This window comes from Callorhinchus milii, unplaced genomic scaffold, assembly GCF_018977255.1.
Source record: "Callorhinchus milii isolate IMCB2004 unplaced genomic scaffold, IMCB_Cmil_1.0 Scaffold1, whole genome shotgun sequence".
NCBI classification, from domain to species: Eukaryota; Metazoa; Chordata; class Chondrichthyes; order Chimaeriformes; family Callorhinchidae; genus Callorhinchus; species Callorhinchus milii.
In genome coordinates, this window is record NW_024704742.1 from 90,939,082 (window position 1) to 90,961,105 (window position 22,024).

The 22,024-nt window shown below is 40.9% G+C and overlaps 1 protein-coding gene across 1 annotated transcript in view; it reads left to right on the forward strand.

The window, feature by feature from the left end:
• The first annotated feature begins 884 nt into the window (after positions 1–884).
• The window catches only part of bnc2 (basonuclin 2), a 120,725-nt gene continuing 99,585 nt past the window's right edge, over positions 885–22,024 (forward strand). Inside the window, exons 1-3 of the mRNA XM_042346828.1 lie at positions 885–923; positions 1,934–2,036; positions 8,288–8,523. Coding sequence (XP_042202762.1) covers positions 885–923; positions 1,934–2,036; positions 8,288–8,523 — 378 coding nt within the window. The remainder of the gene's footprint in view (positions 924–1,933; positions 2,037–8,287; positions 8,524–22,024) is intronic.

Sequence of the window (22,024 nt, forward strand, 5' to 3'; positions counted from 1 at the left end):
TGTCTGGATGCTTGTGGTTACGAAAGTAGTTCATCCTGCAGGTGTGCTCTTGAGACTCTGGCTGATTTGCGTCAGATGATTTTGTAACCGTGGAAGTGATGCTAGGCATGGCCTTGTGTTTGTTTTGGTGTTCATCGGCAGTACTTTCAGTTTTAAAGTGCATTTATTGTAGTATGCGTTATAAACAGACTTTCTGCTCGAAATGAAAGAGAATAAAAAAATCATTTCTTTCATTTACCAGAAAGTGCATAATCCAAAATGCCCACAGATTTTGTCTTCCCAGAATCACCTTTATATACATTCCCTGGCCCATTTCTCAGTGGGTAAACATATTGTTCATCTATCTACTTACACCCTTCATTTAGTTCTCTATATACACACACATCCTCTGCTGTTTGTATCCTCTGTCTTTGTGGTTGTAAAATGTGCATCCCCTTCCCGTCAGACCTGACCCAGACCAGTGCTCCTTGTTCCTTGGCTGATTGGAGACATGCTCTGCTGGCATTGCGTGATATGAAAGTGTTGGGGACACTCCAGCTGTGTTGAATATCCTTTGTGTAGACCAACAAACTGGCGCAGTCTATTGTCAGTGACTAGAGAGTCCTGAAGGTCTCAGAAGAGCAGTGTGGTTTACTCACTACCCAAGACAAGTAATATGTAGTCTTTTCAATTATAGTGTTTGTTTAACCTTTTCATTTCTGATTCATAATTCATTATTCTAAGAATCTTGACCAGGCATTGAATTTTTTTGGGGGTGGGGGGGAATCAGAGACACAGGTAGGGTAGGGGAGCACATGTTCTCAGCCTTAAGGACATTGTTTTAACATTTTCAATTAATATTGTCTTAATATTGAAGCCGACTTTCCACAGTTCTTTTTGGCACTATGAAGATTTGTGGATCCCTGGCATTTAATTTCCTGGTGGTATTTTCAATCTTTTGATTAAAGAGAGTTCTTGGGAGTATTTCTGTATGGCTCAGATCCCAGACTCTGCTGGTCAGTGCGTATACACTGTCTCGGTTTATTCTCTTTTTTTCTAGTCATTGCCCTTTGCCTCTGGGTGCCGCAGATTGATAATAACTGTTTGGCTCATTTATTGGATGAAATAAAAGACGAGTTCAGACCAATTCATTGGCACAGAGTAAATGCAAGTTTGGAAGAGCCCAGTAATAATAGATGATGCATAACTCTGACTAGCAAGATTTTCATGCAATGTTTAACTACCAAACAGTCAGCAGATGTTGCCCACAAACTGGAGCCTTTCAGAGAATCTAATCTGCTAGATACACAGAGAGTTCTTATCTTTCAGTCCTAACGTTTGATTGATAGAAAGCTTCTGTGCAAGCCTGCAATGTACTGTCTGTCCAGTTCTGAGTCAGATCAGGGACAGGAACAGTGAGATACACAATCCAGGTCAGGGCATGTTACCATCGGTTCCGTTTGCTTTACAATCCGAGTCCTCAACTTGGAGCTCTGTTTGTACAGTTTCATATATTAAAAAAAGGTGACAAATGTCTCTCAATGACTGCAATGTGATATACAATCGGAGTTTTGAGATCTTTGAATTTACCAGGAAATTGTAAGTCCAGGAAACACTATTTAGCAAATAGCTAAGATTCTAAATACTACTGTGCACTTTCCTGTATAGTGCCTGTCCATTTGAGCAACTGATGTAGCTAAAACTACATGGACATGAACCTTTTATTTATTCAAAACAAATTTGGCCACTCGATCCATCCATGACTGTTTGTGGGACACTGCTGTGCACAACTGGCTTCTGCGTTTCACCCACATAATATACAGTCCAGTCACTTTACAATATATTCTGTGAAGCACTTTGAGATGTCTCAACAACGTGATAATGCGCCGTATCAAATGCAAGGATTATTATTATTATTAATCTGACAATCTCCTTTTTCCCCTCTCTCTTTTAGGCCATCCGCTGCACTCTGGTAAATTGCACTTGTGAATGTTTCCAGCCGGGGAAGATAAACCTGCGGACCTGTGACCAGTGCAAACATGGCTGGGTGGCTCACGGTAAGTGAGAGAGGAAAGGGTGTCCTGGAATAAGGTATTAACAAGTATTACACTAAGTCTGCACTTTGCATCCTTTTCACCCACAAAATATACAGTCAATTCACCTTACAGTATATTCTGTGAAGCGCTTTGAGACGTCTCGAAGACGTGATAAGCCGCTATATCAAATGCAAGGACTATTATTTTTATTATATTTTCATTTCTGAATCAAACTTTTTAAATCATTCTATAAATTTACAATCGGAGTTTCAAGATCGTTGAATTTAGCAGGGAATTGAAAGTCCACTTCAGCAACTTTTACTTACTGTCTGAGGCTGTACGATTATGTAAAAGTACATCACAAGCCATTTAACAAAGATCACAGTGAACATTGAGCTAGGATTATTATTATTATTTTACCCCATATTTGGGTGAAATTTGCAGCATCTCATGACAATAAATGTCACAAGGAAAGTGTGTTGTATTGTTGCTTACGAGTCCTCAGCCTTGTCAGCTTTGAGACGTTTCAGTGATGTGATAAAGGTCTATATCAATTGCAAGGATTATTATTATTATTATTATAAGCATTTCACAATCTGTAACTGCAGGACTTGAGGCTCACAATATACCTGATGCTCCAGTGCAGTGATCGGGAAGCATTGCACTTTCAGAGGTGCTGCCTTTTGTATAACATTAAACCGAGGAGGTCCCTTCTGCCCGTTAAGATGGACGTTAAAGTTCCCATGACATAGTCAAAGAGAGAGAATAGAGTTCCTCTCTGTGCACAGCCCAACATCGGAGGAGGGGGAGAAACTATTTAAAAAAAACAGATGTTTTGTGTCTGTGTCTGATGCTTTATATTTCAAATTTTCCAGACAGTCCACCCAGTAGCTGGGTGTCTGTCTGAAAAGACTTGATGGTGATGGTAGTCCTCGCTCAGATTAATCACCTTTTCATTAACCTTTTCAAGAAGCCAAGTTCTCATCAAGTGCAGCCCCATTACGCTGTAGCTTTGAGACACAGAGCACAAGTCACTTCTGGCTGGGGTCACATGCTGCTGGTTCTACAATCAACAGGACTCCTTTCATCAGACAAGCCACATTTATTCTTCCTTTCATGATTTTTAGACAATAACCTTTCAAGACCTCTTTTTTCCATGATAAATATAAGAAACTTAAAAAGAAACACCTGTTTGTCTTGTCTTGTAGGTGGGATTTGGCCAGTTCAGGCATGGCTGACCCGAGCAAGCCAAGAGCCATTGCTACAAAACCACATTACCTGTCAAAGAGAGAGTGAGAGGAGTGTTTGTGGTGGGGGATAGAGAAAGAGAGAGAGAGAGAGATGCCTGAAGAAATATTTTTCATGTTAACGTTGGCAGCCTCTCTGACAAGTACTTCTTCATTTTTATTATGCTCATGTCTGGCAGAATGTGTGTCAGACAAATCTCGTCAGCAGCAAACCTGTCGTAGGATCAGAGGAGACAAAAACAGGTGTCACATCCACGGTCAAAACTCCAAAAGATTAGCAAAGGAGAAACGTCAGACAATTACATTAATGCTGCCGCTTTTATCTGGAGATGTTATTATCTGTAGGTGCTGACTGCTGCGCGATTGCCTCAAAGAACATAAGGCAGCAGACAAAGGAAACTTGATAGTTATTGAATAAAATAAAGGCAGTGTGCGGAGATAGGTTTAGGCTTTTAAAATTTGGAGTGAAAGTTGCAGAAGAGCACATCTTAGCAGCATCATGCTCGTGGCTATGAGAATCAGCAGAAATCTGAAGTGTCATTTGGAATAAGATAACTGGAAACTCTGATAAAAGTTTCCTTTTTAATGTGATTTTAATTTATTCTGTGTACATGATCTGTCCGAGATAACGGTTGTTATCGCATTGTAGTGAAGATAAATTGATTATCACACATTAGCAGACAGCTCCATCACTTCCAATCACTATATAGCCCTTGCCAAAAATTAGCTTAATTCCCCTATTTTTGTAATTGTTTTAATTGTGAACAGTCTATGCAACATCAAAGGGTGCACCAGGCTCTCCAGCAGTAACGGTTGATGACACATTAATTTGGAGTTACCCGTTTCTAAAATAAATTTAGATCATTGATATATACACATTTCTGTTCGCAAGACACCCTCAGTGAAGTAAAAAAAATTATCCAGTAAATGAAAGTCCAGCTTTGAAAGAATCTAAGTGACATGTTTGAATTCCTGTTAAGGAAACAAACTCTTTAAATTAGGTTGAATTATCATCGAGCAGAAATGTCTTCCATGAGTAGTTAGTGCAGTGAGATATCCAAAAGGAATTATGCACTTTCATAGTCAATGAAGGATATTTTAAGGAAGATCATGTAAGGCTCACAATTTTCTTTTCATTTTCGTTCTGTACCTGATCATTACGATCCCTGTGGGTCAGCAAGGTGCAGTGGTAGTCCTCTCGCCTCTGAGTCATAAGGTTGTGGGTTCAGGGACTTGGAATCACATTGTCTAAGATGACACTCCAATGCAGTGCTGGGGATGTGTTGCATTTAGTATGCCATCCTTCGGATGACATACTAAATTTAGGTCCCATCTGCCTGTTCAGGTCGATGAGAGAGATCCCATGGCACTATTCAAAAAGAGAAGGGAGTTTCTCTCTCCCAGGGTCCTGGGCAACAATCACCCAAATAAAATGTGTCACTTGCTCCATGGCTGTTTGTGGGACATTGCTGTGTGTAATTAGCTGCTGGATTTCACTCACAAAGTACAGTCAATTCACTTTACAGTATATTTTGTGAAGCGATTTGAGACTTCTCAACTCGCGATAAGATGTTCTGTCAAATGCAAGGATTATTATTATTATTATAATATGCAGATTGTGTGGGGCTGAGCTATTAGACTGTGCTCCTTATGTTTGCTGAAAGGAGGAAGAAGTCCACCTCAGTGTATCCATACTGCTCACCTCACTGACGGTGGACACCAACAAATGAGTCGGGAGTACCCTCTGCAGGAGGAAGTGCACAAAGAGCATATTAGTTGTCCTGTAAAGCTCTCTGATCATTAGCTTACATAGCGTTACATAGTGATATGCCATGGAAACAGGGTCCAACCAGTTTGTGCGGATGTTCATACTCTACACAAAGCACATCCTAATCCATTTCCTATACCTCTCTATTCACTTCTTCCTCAAGTGCACAAGTTTTTTCTGAAATACATGGAAGCTTGGCATGACGATGCTTACAGGTGATGGATTGCATTTTTGCATTGTGTTGTATATGATTAGCTCTTTCTTTCACACAACCTTAAAACCTCCGGCTGATTTCAGAAGAGCTTGAATCCCACTCCCACCCCCTACTCCGTTGGTGAGCATCAAAAGCTCTAATGAGATTGCTTAGCGCTGGAGGGGGTTTACTTGTCACCTCACAAGTTTTGTTACCTGCACAGCTTTTCTTTTGTAATGGAGACAGGTTGGCAGTGTCAAGGTGCCACTAACAGCAATGTGGCTATTTAGTTTATAATTTAAATAATCCCCAACTTCCCCTTCCCAAAGATTCTGTTCTGACTCCTGAGCCCCAACTTTGTCACAGTCCCCTAAGCCGTGTCCCACCTCCACTGCTCGATTCTGCTGTGTTCTTGTGATGCTGCTCACAGGTTCAGCTAAGAGGGATTGTGGGAACCCATTAAACTTCCCTACTCTGTTTGCAGGGAGGGTAGACGGGTGACCCGAAGCACCCATTACAAGCAGTAAATTAGAACGATTTCCGTTGGTGCATAGAGATACCACAGACACAGAGAAAGAGAAATTCAGACCCTGATCCTATCCTCACTCGGCATTCACGTGTAGGTTTTGCAAAAGCAGGAACTCCAGTTGCTTTTCCCCACCTTAACTAATGGGCATCAGGCCAATTGTGCCACCCCATTTGCTGCCCCAGCTGAGATCACTTCACTCAGCATAGGCCAGGGGTTAAACCTGTGATTTTGTGGCCCATACAGCCCAGTAGTCCACTGGAGGAGAAGAAGAGGAGGTACCTTCCTTATTGGCTCCATCTCTTTAAGAGCTACATTTCTTTCCATAAGAGAAAGCATCAACCTCTAGTATTGTAGTCACGTTACTGGGAACGATTTCCACTCTTTACACCATGTAATTATAACACTTTTTCTCCGGGTCAGCCCCATGACTGTGGATGTTCATAAGTGTTCACACACCCCAAAGGAAGTTTCTTTACTTTTCATTGAGTGAACCTGTAACCTAATATTGTGGCCCCAGCAGAGTACTTTAAACATATATAATACAATATTGCAACAGTTTCTGCGTAAACAGCGGTATCAAATTCAAATAAACACTTCATTTGTGGATACAGTAAAAGTCATAAGAGTAAAGACATTCAAGTAGATTGCAGTAATTTTATCCGGTGCAAAAGTTCATTTGATTCAATCTTACGCTTTTCCAAAAAAGGGGATTATATATCAGGACAAATGTCTATCCAGGAGCTGACATACAAAAGTACTCACACAGTGATGTGTCTTGCCACTGAATGAGATTCAGTTTTGTTTTTATCAGTTCCTCTAATAGTCGACCTGGCTCAGTTGGTGATATTCCCAGCTCTGAGTTATAAGGTTATGGGTTCAAGCTCCATGTTGGGATTTTGAGCTCATCGTCTAGGCTGACATTCCAATGCAGTAATGGGGATGTGCTACATTATTGAAGGAGCTGTCCTTTGGATGATGAGTTAAAGCAAATATTTAAGTGCATGTGAAAGATCCCATGGTGGTATTCAAAAAGAGATGGGAGTTAATGTTGCTGTCCTGGCCAATAATCCCCCCCCTTCTCCCCACTTCATTTCATGGTTGTTTGTCAGACATTGCTGTGTGTAAATTGGCTGCTGCAATCACCTCCAAAAATACACGGTCACTACACTTTACAGTAAAACCTGTTTAGTATTATGGTGATATAATGAAACACTATATCAAATTCGAGCTTTAATATTATTGTAGCAATTTCCAGTCATCAACTGATTTAGGGATAGCCGAACTCCAGACCTACTCCATCTGTTGTACATAACAGGACTTTGCTGTATCATTTTATTCCAGTATTACAGCCGGATCCAAGACAGTTCCATGTTAATTCACCTTCAGCATTATCTTATTCTATTCTGTTATATTCTTTTTTATGCTGATTTAACTGTTGTATTTGCCTGGTTTCTTGAAATGTTTGGGTGTCATATCCCACCCTGGAGGTGGGATCCATATCCTCCAAAATTGTTCTCTGGTTGTCTGAAAATCAGCTCCATTGGCCACTGTTTCAGCCAAGCGAGGGTTTAGATGTTCAAACATGACCTGGTGGAATCACTGAGGTCATCAGACAATCCTTTTGACATAGTATAAAGTTCATGGTGGAGTCCTGTAGCTCAGTGGTTAGAGCACTCGCTTTGCAAGTGAGAGACCTGAGTTCAATTCCAGGCAGAGGGCGAAACCTTGGGCAAGTTTCCTTACTCCACACAGAGCCTAATAATAATCCCTCCAAAAAAACAAAAACAATAATAATTTGGTCATTTTCAATCTACGACTGTTTGTGGGACATTGCTGTGCGCAATTGGCTGCTGCGTTCGCCCACAAATATACAGTCAATTCACTTTACAGTGTGTTCTGTGAAGCGCTTTGGGATGTCCTCCCGACGTGAAAAGCACTATATCAAATGCAAGGATTATTATTATTATTAAAAGGACAGATGGTTCAACAAGAATCAGTTTTTGAGGCATCCTTTTCCCTGACTGCTGGAGACTTATCTATTTGGTGCACTTATAGGAGTTAAAATTAAACAAATTAAATGGATTTAGCCTATAGTACTCCAATACACATTCTGGGGGTATAGGATATACAAGTAACTCTTATCATGGCATTATAGTATCTCAAAGTGCTTCACAAGTTTCACTGTAAAGTGTAGTGACTGTATTTAAAGGCAAATTAAACATTTAATCTGGGGGATTGCTGGAGAAACTTCCTAGTCATCAAAAATGTAAAAATGGCTTTTGAAAATAAAGTGGTATGAGATGTGAATACTTATTGTCCTTCATAATATTAATTATAATCCTCACATTTGATACAGTGCCTTATCACATCATTGAGATGTCTCAAAGCACTTCACAGAATATATTGCAAAGTGGATTGACTGTGAATTTTGTGGGCGAAACATACTTATTTGGATAAAAAACACCAAAGATAAATCAACTCAAAGGTTTTTTTTAGATTTATAAAAAAAGTATGATTTTCCGTTCTTTTCCTCAGCCTTGGACAAACTCAGCACTCAGCACCTCTACCATCCGACCCAGGTGGAGATAGTTCAATCCAACGTGGTGTTTGACATCAGCAGCCTGATGTTGTATGGGACCCAGGCTGTCCCCGTGCGTCTCAAGATCCTACTTGACCGGCTCTTCAGCGTGCTCAAACAGGAGGAGGTGCTGCAGATCCTGCACGGCCTGGGCTGGACACTCCGTGACTACGTCCGTGGCTACATTCTTCAGGTAGGAACGTGCAAAAAAAAAACACCACAAACTAACTCCAGCTTCAATTTGGTACTAATTGTTTCAGTCAGTCAACCTGATCGTGGGATTTTGTTGAGTTGTGTGGGATAGAACTTATTCCTTTTTCAGCTAGCACTCCAAGCACCAGAAAACTACCTCACTGACACGACAGTAAGTGTTGTCACAGGTATCCCAGCTTCCAGCTTGTCTGGCTTTAATGTTTTGAAAGAGTTTTTTTTAGACTTGCATTGGGTATCTGGGTACGTGTGGTATGTTGCACTTTTGCAGCGTAGCCAGGCATTGTAACTTGCTCTGATTTCTTCCTTGTGAATTGTGAATCACAGTTTGAGGCAAAACCCTCATTTGTCTAAGGAGAAAATAAAATAAAAACTACATATCAGTAGGGATGAAGATGTATTAACAGATCACAGTCAATTTCAAAACTTCATAGTACTGCATTGTGTTTCTCTTACTTTATGGAGGACCAGTAAATAATCTATCCTCCACTATAAATTAACATATTTTATTTACAACAACAACTTGGGTTTATATAGCGCCCTCCTCTCTGGACGGCGTCTCAGAGCGTTTCACAGTAACGGATCCCGGGACCAAGCCAGGGGGAGGGGGAGGAAGGTGACCAAAGGCACGGTCGAAGAGAAAGGTCTTCAGCAGGGACTTGAAAATAGGAAGAGAGGGAGCGAGGCGAAGGGAGTGAGGAAGGGAGTTCCAGAGCCTCGGGGCTTAGTGGCTGAAGGCATGGTCGCCGAGGGTGGAGCGGAGGACTCGGGGGACGAGGAGGAGGCCAGACCCAGAGGAACGAAGGCAACAGGTACTGTTTTGAGGAGGAGGAGGTCAGAGAGGTAGTGGGGTGCAGAGGAGTGCAGGGATTTGATTACAAGGGTGAGGATCTTGAGGTTGATCCTTTCTGGGATAGGCACCCTGTGCAGTCTGGCAAGGACTGGGGTGATCAGGGAGCGGAGTTTGGTGCTTAAAAATTAAGAATGAAAACAAACCGCTTTTTGGGGAAAAAATCTCATTCGTAACACTGCTGTCTGTTTTCAAGAGGATTAGATTCCTTCTGTTAGAAGATTGAGATGACACATGCCCAGGGTGCTTGCAAAGTGTGCTGATGTGCTTCTCTCCTGCCGTGTGCTGTGCACTCGTTTCCTAATGATTCCCTTAATCGGATGTGCCCCAGTTAGGGTGAGTTTGCTTTGGATGTGATTGGGTTTCCCCAAAAGAAAAGAGCACAGCCACCAGCCCAGATGTGCTCTCTCTGAACAAGTTCAACCGCTGTAAGCTTTACATTTTATGTGCTCTGGCAGCTGTGAAACTCTATCCAGTCCTGACAGTTTCAGCTCCACTAGCTTTCTGCATTTTTTCGCCTAACAAGATCTATGCATGAATGCATTTCATTGGGATTAATAGCGAGCGCACAGGCACCCTTGGTGGGATAATTTTCCCCTCTTTTATATTTGTTTAACATTGCATTGAAGCAACAGTCAAACTACCTGGTGAGTCATATCACTGACAGAAACCAGTCGTTAATCAAGAATATAGCTTCAGGCTGTGTAATTGTCATGGTGTTGTTACCTTCAAGCAGAAAATTCCCAATCTGTAAATAAATGGGGCAAAACGTGTTCACGATGATGGTAGAAAATTGACTTGGGTGGACAGCCTTTGGAATCAAATTGGCCCAAGAGAGTTTTAAAGATAATTCCCTCCTACCCAACTGTACGTCATAAATTCCGTAGTCTTCCAGTGCACTTTAAAAATGGTGCCGTTTGTTATACTTTGTTGCCCTACACAAACCTTCTCCCGAGATTGGAGGAAGTCTGTGGGCAGAAGGCCAAAGCTGCTAAATGAAGCTTTGAACTAGCCGCTTCTGATTGAAGTGGCAGTGGAACGAACAAAGCTGGTATAAAGTTTACTGCCCTCCATTGCTTTGGTGTTTGTATCTGCTTATGTTTACATGGAAGGAATGGCTTTAAAAAGGGGTCAGAAAGAGTTCTGATAAGGTGGAAAGGCATCAGAAGGTGTACATTAAATGTATCATTTTGCTCTGCCACAGCAGTCAGCCTCTGTTCTGCATCAGAGCTGCTGCTGGGAAGTCAGGAGAATTGCAGACCGCAAGTGCAAATCAATACATTACATTTTACTTTAATTTTGTTTGAAAATAACCGTACCCTTAATCTAATAGCAATAATAGACTCAAAAGTGTGTGTTTGCAAAGATCCAGAGTTTAAGCAGCTCTGGGTCTTTGTTTTGTGCACTTGTCTTCACGCAGCCCCTGAAACACATGATAAACGCACATCTTCTTGTTAATTACGGCCTCATTTTTGCACTGCTCCCTTCTGAGGCTGTTCACTGCAGACCATCACCACTCTATTGATAAAGAGACGAGAAAAGCTTTGCAAGTTGATATCCCAGGCTGTACCTTTGCTAGTTGCAATGATTGGAAATTGGAGCCCTAAGGTGTGATAAACCATATAATGACACCATTAGGTGGGAGTTCTGACTGAGGCTGACAGTAAGTGGGTCACCACATAAACATTCAGCGCAATATTGAAGTCTTGTTGCTTTCAGCTACACATACACTCAAGTGAAGGCAGTCATTAGGATGAATAAAAAAGATCCGGAAAGACTTTCCTCAGAAAGACATCCTCATCGCCGGAGGTCTGAAAATTCTCATGGTTTTTAGCCTAAAGATTATCATTCCCTTAAAATTTAAGAGAGTGCAGAATTTTGAAAAATTCTTCAATTCAACCATAATTTGAAAGCTGGTTTTCTTCTGATCCTAGGGGAGTGAGTGACTAGAGGACATAGATATAAAAGAGAGTCACAAGAAGAACGAAAGGGAGAGCTTAGGAGAATTTTTTTTCTCACAGAGAGTTAGTGGGATATGGAATGCCCTGGCAATTAATGTGGTCGAGCCATAGTCCACTGCAGTTTTCAAGAGGGTAGTAGACAGGTGTGTATGAAGGTTAGAGGCTTGAAGGGGATTGGGTGGAGCAGTGGAATTGAATGAACAACTTGTTCTGAGAGTTGGTGTAGATTTAATAGCTACCCCTGCGGTGTAAATTTCCATGATTCTATAATTCTAACTGTGGAAAATCACCGTCCAAATTAAGACTGAATGTAATAATTTTCCAAAATTTTCTGCACTTTCTTAAATGATGAGACAATGGTCTGATGGCTAATACCTTGAGAAAGGCCTGGAATCTAATGCCATTTTGGAGCCTGAATTTCCACTTATTTTAAGACCATTTTGCTTTAAAATTCAGAATAGTTGAAGATGGTAACTGCTGCTGTAGGGGGTGGCAAGAGCCACCTAAAGAGCTGGGGTTTGCACCAGGGATCATCGAGACAATTATTAAATCATTATCTCTTAGGTCACCAGCCTCCATTGCTCTCTGGCTGTGGATTGGCTGAACTACCAGGATTTCCATAACTAAGTTGTTGGAGAACTTTCCCAGATAGCTGGATGCTCCAGGGTCTGGAAGTTAAGTCACTGCTCATGTATGAGTTTGAGCTTGCCTGTGCGATATTGGTTGGCTCACAGTGTAAGTGGGAGTGCGTGTATATAATAATAATTCTTGTATTTGATATAACACCTTATCATGTCTTCGAGATGTCTCAAAGCACTTCACAGAATATACTGGTAAAATGTATTGACTGTATGTTTGTGGGCAAAACATGGCAGCCAATTGCGCATAGCAGTGTCTCACAAACAGTCATGGATTGAGTGACCAAATTGTTTATATTGTTATTTTGAAGGGATAATATTATATTATATATTTTGACATTGGCTTTTCTTATGAAAGACTTTTTTTCCTCCTATAAATAACGCACTTTGTGCTAAAAAAGCTATGGAATGTAGGGGTAAAAACAGAGACATTCAAAGTCGAATTATCACATCATCAGAAAGGACAAACCAAACTTGTGGACCGGTTTGGGAGTGTGAGAATAACTTACCCCCATTTCCTACCCCCACTTTGACACAACCGTTTGGTCCAAAGTTGTTCGCAGTATCCTTGCATAGAGTACTGTAGGGTATTTGTTAGCGCACTCGCCTCGCAAGCGGGAGGACCCGGGTTCAATTCCCGGACAGGGTAAAACCTTAGGAAAGTTTTCTTATTCCACATGCCTCTGTCAATATGTAGGAACTGCTTGTTAGTCAATTCACAAATTGCTTTCCAGGAGTAATAATCCCTACAAAAAAAAATGTTTTAAATAATAATTTGGTCACTCAATCCATGACTGTTGTTGACATTGCTGTGCACAATTGGCTGCTGAGATTCGCCCACAAAATACACTAGTCAATTCACTTTACAATATATTATGTGACGCATTTTGTAACATCTCTATAACTTGATAAAACGCTGTATCAAATGCAAGGATTATTATTATTAATATCCAAGTAGCGACATCATTATATTTGCTGTCTGTGATTGGGACCTTTCAGTTTAATAATCCTTGCATTTGATATAGTGCTTTTCAAGTCGGGAGGACGTCCCAAAGCGCTTCACAGAACACACTGTAAAGTGAATTGACAATATATTTGTGGGCGAACACGGCAGCCAATTGCGCATAGCAATGTCCCACAAACAGTTGTAGTGTCCCACAAACTTCAAATTAGGACACTGCAGTCACTTGAAGTCAACATCTGCGCAGTTTGCTTCATTCTGGAGTTTGTTTCATTTCAAACTATGTCCTGAAAAAAAATTTCCACTTTCAGTTTTACCTTTTTAACCATTTATAAGAACATATTGATAATTGCTGTAGATGGCTGGCAGTCATTTACCACACACAGATTATGTTGGCTCCATGTACACACAATGAGGCCGTAAAAGTGAGAAATTCTCAAATGACACTTTGTTATATTCATTGTATTTCAAAATTTGCAGCCAACAAATCCCAAATCCTAAACTGGAAAAATCCGGCGAAAACCGGTGAACAAAACACCGATGGGAAACGGATGGTCATAAATTGTGCCACAAATTTCCCTGTAGGCTCCATTGACTGTGTCCTAGGGGACCTTTGAATCTGTGCAGGTGCCTATTGAATATTCATGCGAGTAGTTCCCCAAAGGCTTTGTGGCTAATTGCACACGCCATGTTAGTTACAACAGTGTCATCAGACAAGGGAGAGAACAATTCAGCCGGAGTTTCTGCTGATTGCTTTCCAGTGAGTCGTTCCTGAAAAGGGCAGAGAGCAGATATCTTGGGAGGACAGGATAGGGCTCGGCTGCAAAATACCCCTTGTTCGTCATTGGCTTGCTAAAACTCACGAGCCAAATAGGCAAGTGAATTACAGTCACTTGGGGCTGGCGCTGAAAGGGTGCAAGTATGTACATGTGTAACAAACCCCAACATCAATCTACTTCTTCTGATGTAGGTATGATTAGTGTTTAATCCTTATTCCTTCCCCTTCTCCCCCCCATCCCTAATCAACAGTGAGGTATCCTCAATCTTTGCAATCACCAGTGAGGTTTCTGAGGGTGAATGTAAAGTGTTGCCAGAGCTCTTTGAGTCTGTTTAACAACCTCCTTCATCTTATTCTTTTTCTTGGCAACAGCAAAATGGAATCCATTCTGGTCTGACTGTCATGCCACAGCTGCGATGGTTTTTGTACTGAGTAAGTTAATAGGAAATGAAGGGCCTAATCCAGTCTTCAAATATTAGTTACCAGTTAATTAGGTAAATACATGGAGATGTATTGATTTCCCCAATTAAGAGTTCTGCAGGCAGACCGAATACATTTTACAGAATTGCATGATTCCAGCGAGTAATAATAATATAAAGCAAGCCACACTGTGGCCTCACATTCACTACAATGTGGGGTGCGGGTGGGTAAGAGAAATGGATCTGATCCTGGGTAGGATATCACTTCCCCATTTCTATTGACGTTCCGCACGTTTCTGTCAAGATAATGCAGAAATGGCGTGAGCCTCCTTCATTAAAAGATTTTCTCCTTGTAAAAGGACAAAACAGAACCAAACACATGGTACATATACTGGTAATACTTTATAGATCACTTTCCCGCACAGAATATCCAATTGTGTGGTTCTGGGACACTACCCTGCATGAGGGGCGCTACATAAATGCAAGTTGTTGTTGTTTATAAACTGTTCAGTGTCTGAGAGGCGGCTTTCAAAACACAAATATGAAAGGACGCAGGTTCAGAACTGTTTGTGGGACACTGCTGTGAGCAATTGGTTGCCGCGTTTCTCCCACAAAATATACAGCCATTTCACTTTACAGTATATTCTGTGAAGCTCATTGAGACGTCCCAATGATGTGTCAAGGCGCTATATCAAATTCAAGGATTATTATTATTATAGTTGTCCTGTTGAATATTACACACCAGGCAATGGAACATCACTACTATCCTGCACTCAAGCACTCCCAGGTTAGATAAAGCACAGCCAGATACATACAGATTCCTCTACTCTGGTCCCAACAGAGTGTTTTTAACTCGATGTCAAAATTGCATCCTCTACTGACCAGAGTGAAACTTTCCACATTGGTCACCATGTGGTCTCTGAGTCAGATCACCGATTAGGGTTAGGCGTGGGCCAGCTATAGGCTCATATCAACTGAGAGCTGGATTCAGACTGGACAAACTAACCTTGCACAGGTCCCTTACAGCCAACAGATAAAAGAGACATTCATCCAATTGGTAAACCCTAACTCTCAGCAGTGAGAGCTCAGAATGCAATTGATTGCTGTACTTTTCCACCCAGCACAGACAGCAATCCAGCCCCAGCACTAATAACTGTATCATGGTCAATCTGTTATTATAATCAAACCTGTCTGCAGTATTTCAACGTGTGAATCACCAAACCTTGATTTCCTCTGTGTCCTTCGATGGGGCAGTGAAAATCTAGCTTTTTTTCAATTCTTCAAAGACAAAGTTTCTCCATGTCTCCTGTAAGTCCAGCAACTTATCTTTGATGGCTCCACTCTTCATCCTTCTTCATCTATTGACATTCCTGGCTTGACTATATCCTCTTATCTTAGATGGAATTCTCACATCTCCACCATTACTAAAATCGCCCGAAGGAAGCTTGTTTTCCTCTTTCATGGAAAATACTTCCTTCTCCCCTTGACAACCCTTGATTCTCTAAAAAAAACATCTATAACTTGAATACATTTTCTATATCTGGGGAGGTTCTTGTCCTTGTGGACAGGATACAAGAAAAGACTTCTTGTCTGAGAGGTAATTTGTCTTTTCACATCTGTTCTCCTTTATCTTCCTCTCTTTTGCCTTTTTTTGTCTATTTTATCAATTATACTTTGGTCAAAGTTCCTCTGAACACCAAACATGCTCTAAATAACCTCACCATTGTTAAATCCATTGAAGGGCACTAAATAACTACAATTTGTTGTTGTAAATATAACAGTTTTTTTTCCTTCTCCTTGAATCCTTATCTCATTCTCTTTACTCAAAATTGAAACTCCCACTCATCTCTTCATCCCACAATCTACTGGGTTTTTTAAAAAAAAGCTTGGTTTCAGCTGCCCATCATTGTCTAATTTAATTCATCCTCACAGAATTATTTTCGATTTTCGTGGCATTCTGCATCTTGTGGGGTTCCTCGATTTTTAAAAAACAAACCTAGAAGCGATGCATCCCAGTCACTAACCCCTCTGTGAGATAGATGAGAGACAGAATCTCATATGGTGTTCTTCAAACTTTGGGGCTGGTTGGGTAGACAGCGAGGGTCTTCTTTCCCAGTAAATTCTTCTGTTACTAGTCTGAATATCGTATTGTATGAAAAATCTAGAACTTGCTGTGGTCAGCAACAGCAATGACAGTCAATCCCAGCAGAGCTATGGGCTCAGTAACAACAAGAAAAAATCTAAAGTTTGCAACATATAATTACAAAACAATATTAATGAGCACTCTGGTCATGTTTGGGTTTGGGTAAAAGTTGCCTGACCCCCTCGATCTGATTATTGCTCAGAAATCATTTCCAGGTGCAGTATGTATCATTCTCCCTGACCCTTACATCTTCCCTGAATATTCAGTCTATTTTTATTTTATGTTCTATATTCTATGTATTTTTTAATATTCTATGTTTTTCTTTGCTGAATTCTATTTGAATCCTCTCAAGCACTGCACATGTCTCATGCACAACATTCAAAAATACAAGAAGGTTGGAATTTGACAGCTTATTTTAAAACTACTGTTAATGGAATGTTTCTTTGCTGTAATCTTTTGATTAATGGCTCAGTAACATGCCACAGGAAAGAACTGTATAAGATGTGTGATTAGACCTGTGTTCATATCATACAGTTGGGCAAATTCAATTCATTACCTAGTCAATTCCTCTTTCATTGCAAAATATTTGATATGTATTTTATCAATTAAAGCTGCATTCTCTGTTGTTATTGCAGAAATCAATACTATTCTGCAAAATAAGTATCTCCACAAGATAGTGTAATTTAAATCCATCACTAGGAAAAACAATTGTATTCTAAAGCAGTACGTTTTACTGCAGTACTGCAGAGTTGCTTGAGTTTTGGGAGTTCCCAATCTCACCTGTGTGAAACGGAGAGAGCATGGAGAAGAGCAAGGGAAATATCCCAAAACAATTCACCATGGGTGGTCTTGTGTACCTCTGAGATGCTGCTTTAGCAGAAAAGCCTGTGAGTCGGTTGCTTCTTCTCTGTGCTGTCCTAGCAGTTTGTGGCATAGCAGATGTAAAGAGAAAAGACTGGTGCATTGCTTTTAAAAAGAAGAAATTTACATTATCAATCTCACCACCCATTTTGTATTTTCTCAATTTTGACCCCCCCTTTCTATGTAGTGAATTTTCATTCCATGCAAGTGGTTTAGCTAGAGACTATTTTCTGTTAGGCTTCATCCAATGTTGCTCTGGAACTAGAAGTCATGAGGGGCACAATCACAATAGACCACTTTATCTGATGATTTTTGTCTCTGTCCTTATAATAATAATAAATTATTCTTGTATTTGATTTAGGGCCTTTCGCATCAGAAGGACATCTCAAAGCACTTCACAGGATTTACTGTAAAGTGGAGTGACTGTGTATCCTGTAGACAAGCACGGCAGCCAATTTTGTTCATGGCAATCACAAACAATTTTGAAAGGGATGACCAATTTTATCTGGGGGATTGTTGGCCAGTATACCACGATAAACTTCCTTCTCTTTTTGAATATTGCCATGGGATTTTTAGTAACCACCTGAACAGGCAGGTGGGACCTTGGTTTAATGTCTCATCTGAACGATGGTTCCTCCAACACTACAGTGCACCCCACAGCACTGTATTAGAATTTTCAGTCTTTAGATTGTGAGTTCAAAGTCTCCACATGGAGCTTGAACCCACAACCTTCTGACCCAGAAGCAAGAGTGCTACCGACACAGCCAGGACACACTGTTTTTCTTTCTCCTCCTGAACTCATTGTGCTGAGATCTACAGACATAATTTCATGTCTCACTATGCTACAATGCAGAACACCAGAACATTACCGTGCAAGATTGCAAATATCCTATTCCAGTTTTGAGAGATAGAAAACTTTACTCGCTATCATAAACCTGATTTACCTCTATGCGGTGAAAACTTGTCAATCGTTGTATGATAAAAGCAAAAAATATAAAGGTCAAAATCATTTTTTAAACAAAACTTAATTTAAAAATTACTCATTTGGGGAATGCAAAGTATTTCAAATTTTTTAGTGATCAATTATTTTTGTCATTTTGTGGATAATTTAAGTTTGCTACTTTATTCCTATTTAACAGCGATTTTATTGTTTTTTTAAAATTTGTGGTGACTCGTGAGTGTATTCAGTTTAGGAACTGAACTATAGGTCAAATTTTTTCACAGTGTGTCTGCGCCACACACTGCCAGGTGCAAAGTAAGCTCCGCATGTTGATCATGGAAATGATATAAATTAAGGTTCATTTATTTTCACTGAAAAATTACTCCAGCGAAAAACAAATTTGAAGGGTGAAATCAAAGTAGCTTTTTTACACGCCCCATTTCCAGTTCCCACACCAGACATCTTTGTGGCCTGTGTGAGTCAAGGCACCAGACAGTGGATAACCAGATTGCTGAGGGCCAACACTTTTTGGAACTTGCTTCAATCTGGCTCAGATGCATTTTGTTTAAACCCTTTGCAGTTAGAAGAGGGAGAAAATGTTCACCCCACATCATCCTCGGCTGGATTTGAACCTAGGTCTCAGATGTGAGGGGACAAAGTAGAACTGATTCACTAGGTTACCAAGAAGAACAACAACAAGATTACATTTGTATAGTGCCTTTCACGTCAGGAGGACATCCCAAGGCGCTGGACAGAGTACAGCATTTCAGACCTGAGCTGGGGTTGGGGGGGAAAGGAGGGGAGGGGAAGGGGATTCCAGAGGATGAGGGCAGAGTGGTTGAAGGCTCTCCCACCAATGGTGGGGCAGGTGGGTCGGGGGACGTAGAGCAGGCCAGAGCAGGCTGAGCGGAGGGAGCGGGCGGGTTGGTAGGGGGTTAGGAGGTTGCAGAGGTAGGATGAGGCGAGGCCATGGAGGGCTTTGTATGTGAAGACCATGAACATGGATCCTCTGAAGGAAATGGAGCCAATGGAATCGGGCGAGAATGGGGGAGATGGGGTCACAGAGTTTGGTGCAGGAGAGGACGCGGGCTGCAGAGTTCTGGATTATCTGCAGCCTATGGAGGGAGGAGTTGGGAAGGCCAACAAACAGGACATTTGCATAGTCGAGCCTGGAGGTGATGAAGGCATGATCAAGAGTTTCAGCGGCCTGAAGGGTGAGGTAGTGGGGGAGTCGGGCAATGTTACGGGGGTGAGAGAAGGTCGAGCGGGTCATGGCTTGAATGTGGGAGAGAAAAGACAGTTGAGTGTTGAACAAGACACCTGGGTTCCTGACTGGTTTGGTGAGTTGTCGTGTGCAACCATGGAGGTTGATGTTGTCAGAGCCTGAGGTGCTGAGGCGCTGGCGCGTGCCAATCGGGAGGGCCTCAGTCTTGTTCACATTCAACTGTTCGACCCTCAACTGTAGGAAATTTGCCCTCATCCAGAACCCAGTTTAAAAGCAGCTTTAACAAACTCGCAAAAAAAGAATTGTGGACAATGTAGCATTTAATTATGGGTCCAATTTTTTTTTAAGGTTGAGCACCAAAGGAAAACATATTTTGTACTTTTATGGCCACACTTACTTTTTTTTCTTTATCTATGTTTCTATGTTTCTGAGATACTTAAAAAAAATGTTAACTGAGTGCTGGAAGGAATTATGTCTCTCTTATGCTGGCTCTAATTGATACAACAGCTGTGGCTGTCTTCGTGCCAAAGGGAATCATCAATATACTTTTCAAATTTTACAAAGTAACTTAGTGCGCTTTTAACTATTTAGATACCATTATTTGTTTTTAAAAATCCCAGTTTTATAAAACCCTGCAATTGTGAGGTAAGAGTCGGTGAGTGGGATCCTATGTTGTGCAGCACAAGGAATGTTTGTGATCCCTGTATATTGTTTGGAGGGGTTCCCAGTTTGGATACTTGAAACTCAACGGATTGTTAGTGAGTAATGAGGTCCCACAGGAATGTGCCAGAGTGGGGATTGCAGACACTCATGTGTTCCTCCCATTTGATAAGCCAGGCGCTCGTGGTTTATAGGTTTGGTGCCTATGGACTGCCCTGGCTTTTACAAGCTGGTCACTTGCAGGATTCGCATAGTTAAGGATATATCTTGTGAAAGTGACGATAAACCAGATGGAAATATATGATGATAATAATCCTTGCATTTGATATACTGTATTATGCACACCACACATATCTATATTATGTATATATAAAAATTCACTGATATTAGAATTATTAACCATGGTACTGCACATTGTATAATATATGTACAATATATATAATATATCCTATCAAAAGCTCGAAATTATACAGACAGTATTACATCGATTCAAAGTGGTAGTTCCAGAAAATGTTGAAGAAAGTGGAGGGATGCTGTTTGCATTTGCATTGGTGTAGGCAAGAGAGACAGAGTGGGCCGCTGTATTCTGTTTAATCTGGGAACAAAGCAATACCTTCAGATTGCTGCAATGTGCAGTTTAACCTTTGGCGCACTGACATCAGGGTACAAATGACAGGCCTTCAAATGTGGCCAGTTCAACACGGTAATGAGGTATTCAAATCCCATTTGTTAAATTGTCCTTCGGGGAGAAAAAAATGTGAAAAGAAATCTGCTGCAGAGTAGTGATGCTCCCGGGGGGGGGGGGGGGGTGGGGGGGAGGGGGTGTAGGGAAAGTATTTGTGGTGACAAGTGCACAGCATACGCTTTGCACAAACAGTGCACTTATGAAAATAGTGTACCTGTCCCGACCACATGGCTTAAAGCTAATGGGTGCTGCTTTCAGTACACAACAAACCCTTACACCTCCCCACCCATCCCTATGTGTCAAAGAGAATAAGAAGTATCGCCAACTCCTGATGTTTTATTGAAGATTCTGAATTATGGATACCCGTTAAATCCAAGCACCTTCTATTACACTGAATGTAACGTTTGTTCAATCATTTCTGAAGATCTAACAATTGACATCTAAAGTTAATCACTTACATTTCCAAGAATGGATGCAGTGCTCTTGTGTTTTATTCCTCTCCCAGGGATAAGAACTATTTTTAATTCAGCTCCTGAATATGTCAATTTTTAAACATTTATTCAAATTCGGAGAATTCCCAACCAAACACGCTGCTGTTCAGCTTCCCCTTTTTTAAAAAAAATATTAGCTTGTAAAAATGTTACAAGTCTTCTTTTTATGTTTCGGAAACTTTAGTTTGAAACAGTTATGCTTGATTTTGCTGGTCCTGCTGTGTTGAAGCATGTGATTTTTGATTACGACTGGAGTGTGTGATTTGCTTCCAGCTTATTGTTGACTGGTTATTTAGGAGGGGTGGCATTGCTTGAATTCCTATTGAATTTCTCTCATTCTGCCTCTTTCTCTGCTTTGTTTAGAGTATACCCAAGCATCCTACATATACAAAGACACCACCAAATCTCCCATGCACTCTACATACACACAAACATGACCACCATGCTCCCGACACATACAAAAGCACACCCATGCAACCTACGAATACACAGCACCACATTCCCCATGCACCTTACATATACACAAATATCACCCCGCACTCCACCATGCACCCTACATATAACAACTTGCATTTATATAGCTCACCTCACACAGCTTAGCGTCCCAGAGCGCTTCACAGTCTACACAAACACCAACTCTATGCATCTCAAACATACACAAATCCCAGCCCCAATGCATTCACTTATAATATCGTAAAACTGAATGAACCAAGAAAAGCAAATCATGTTTTGATTTGATTCAGAGCCTTTTACCTCTCAGATGGAATTCTCTGATTCCTCTTTGACTTATCTGCAGGTTTAAAAAACAGGGTTACGTAGTTTCAGAAAGAAATGTGAAAACTTCTTTTGCAAGAAACTTGTCACACCTGACT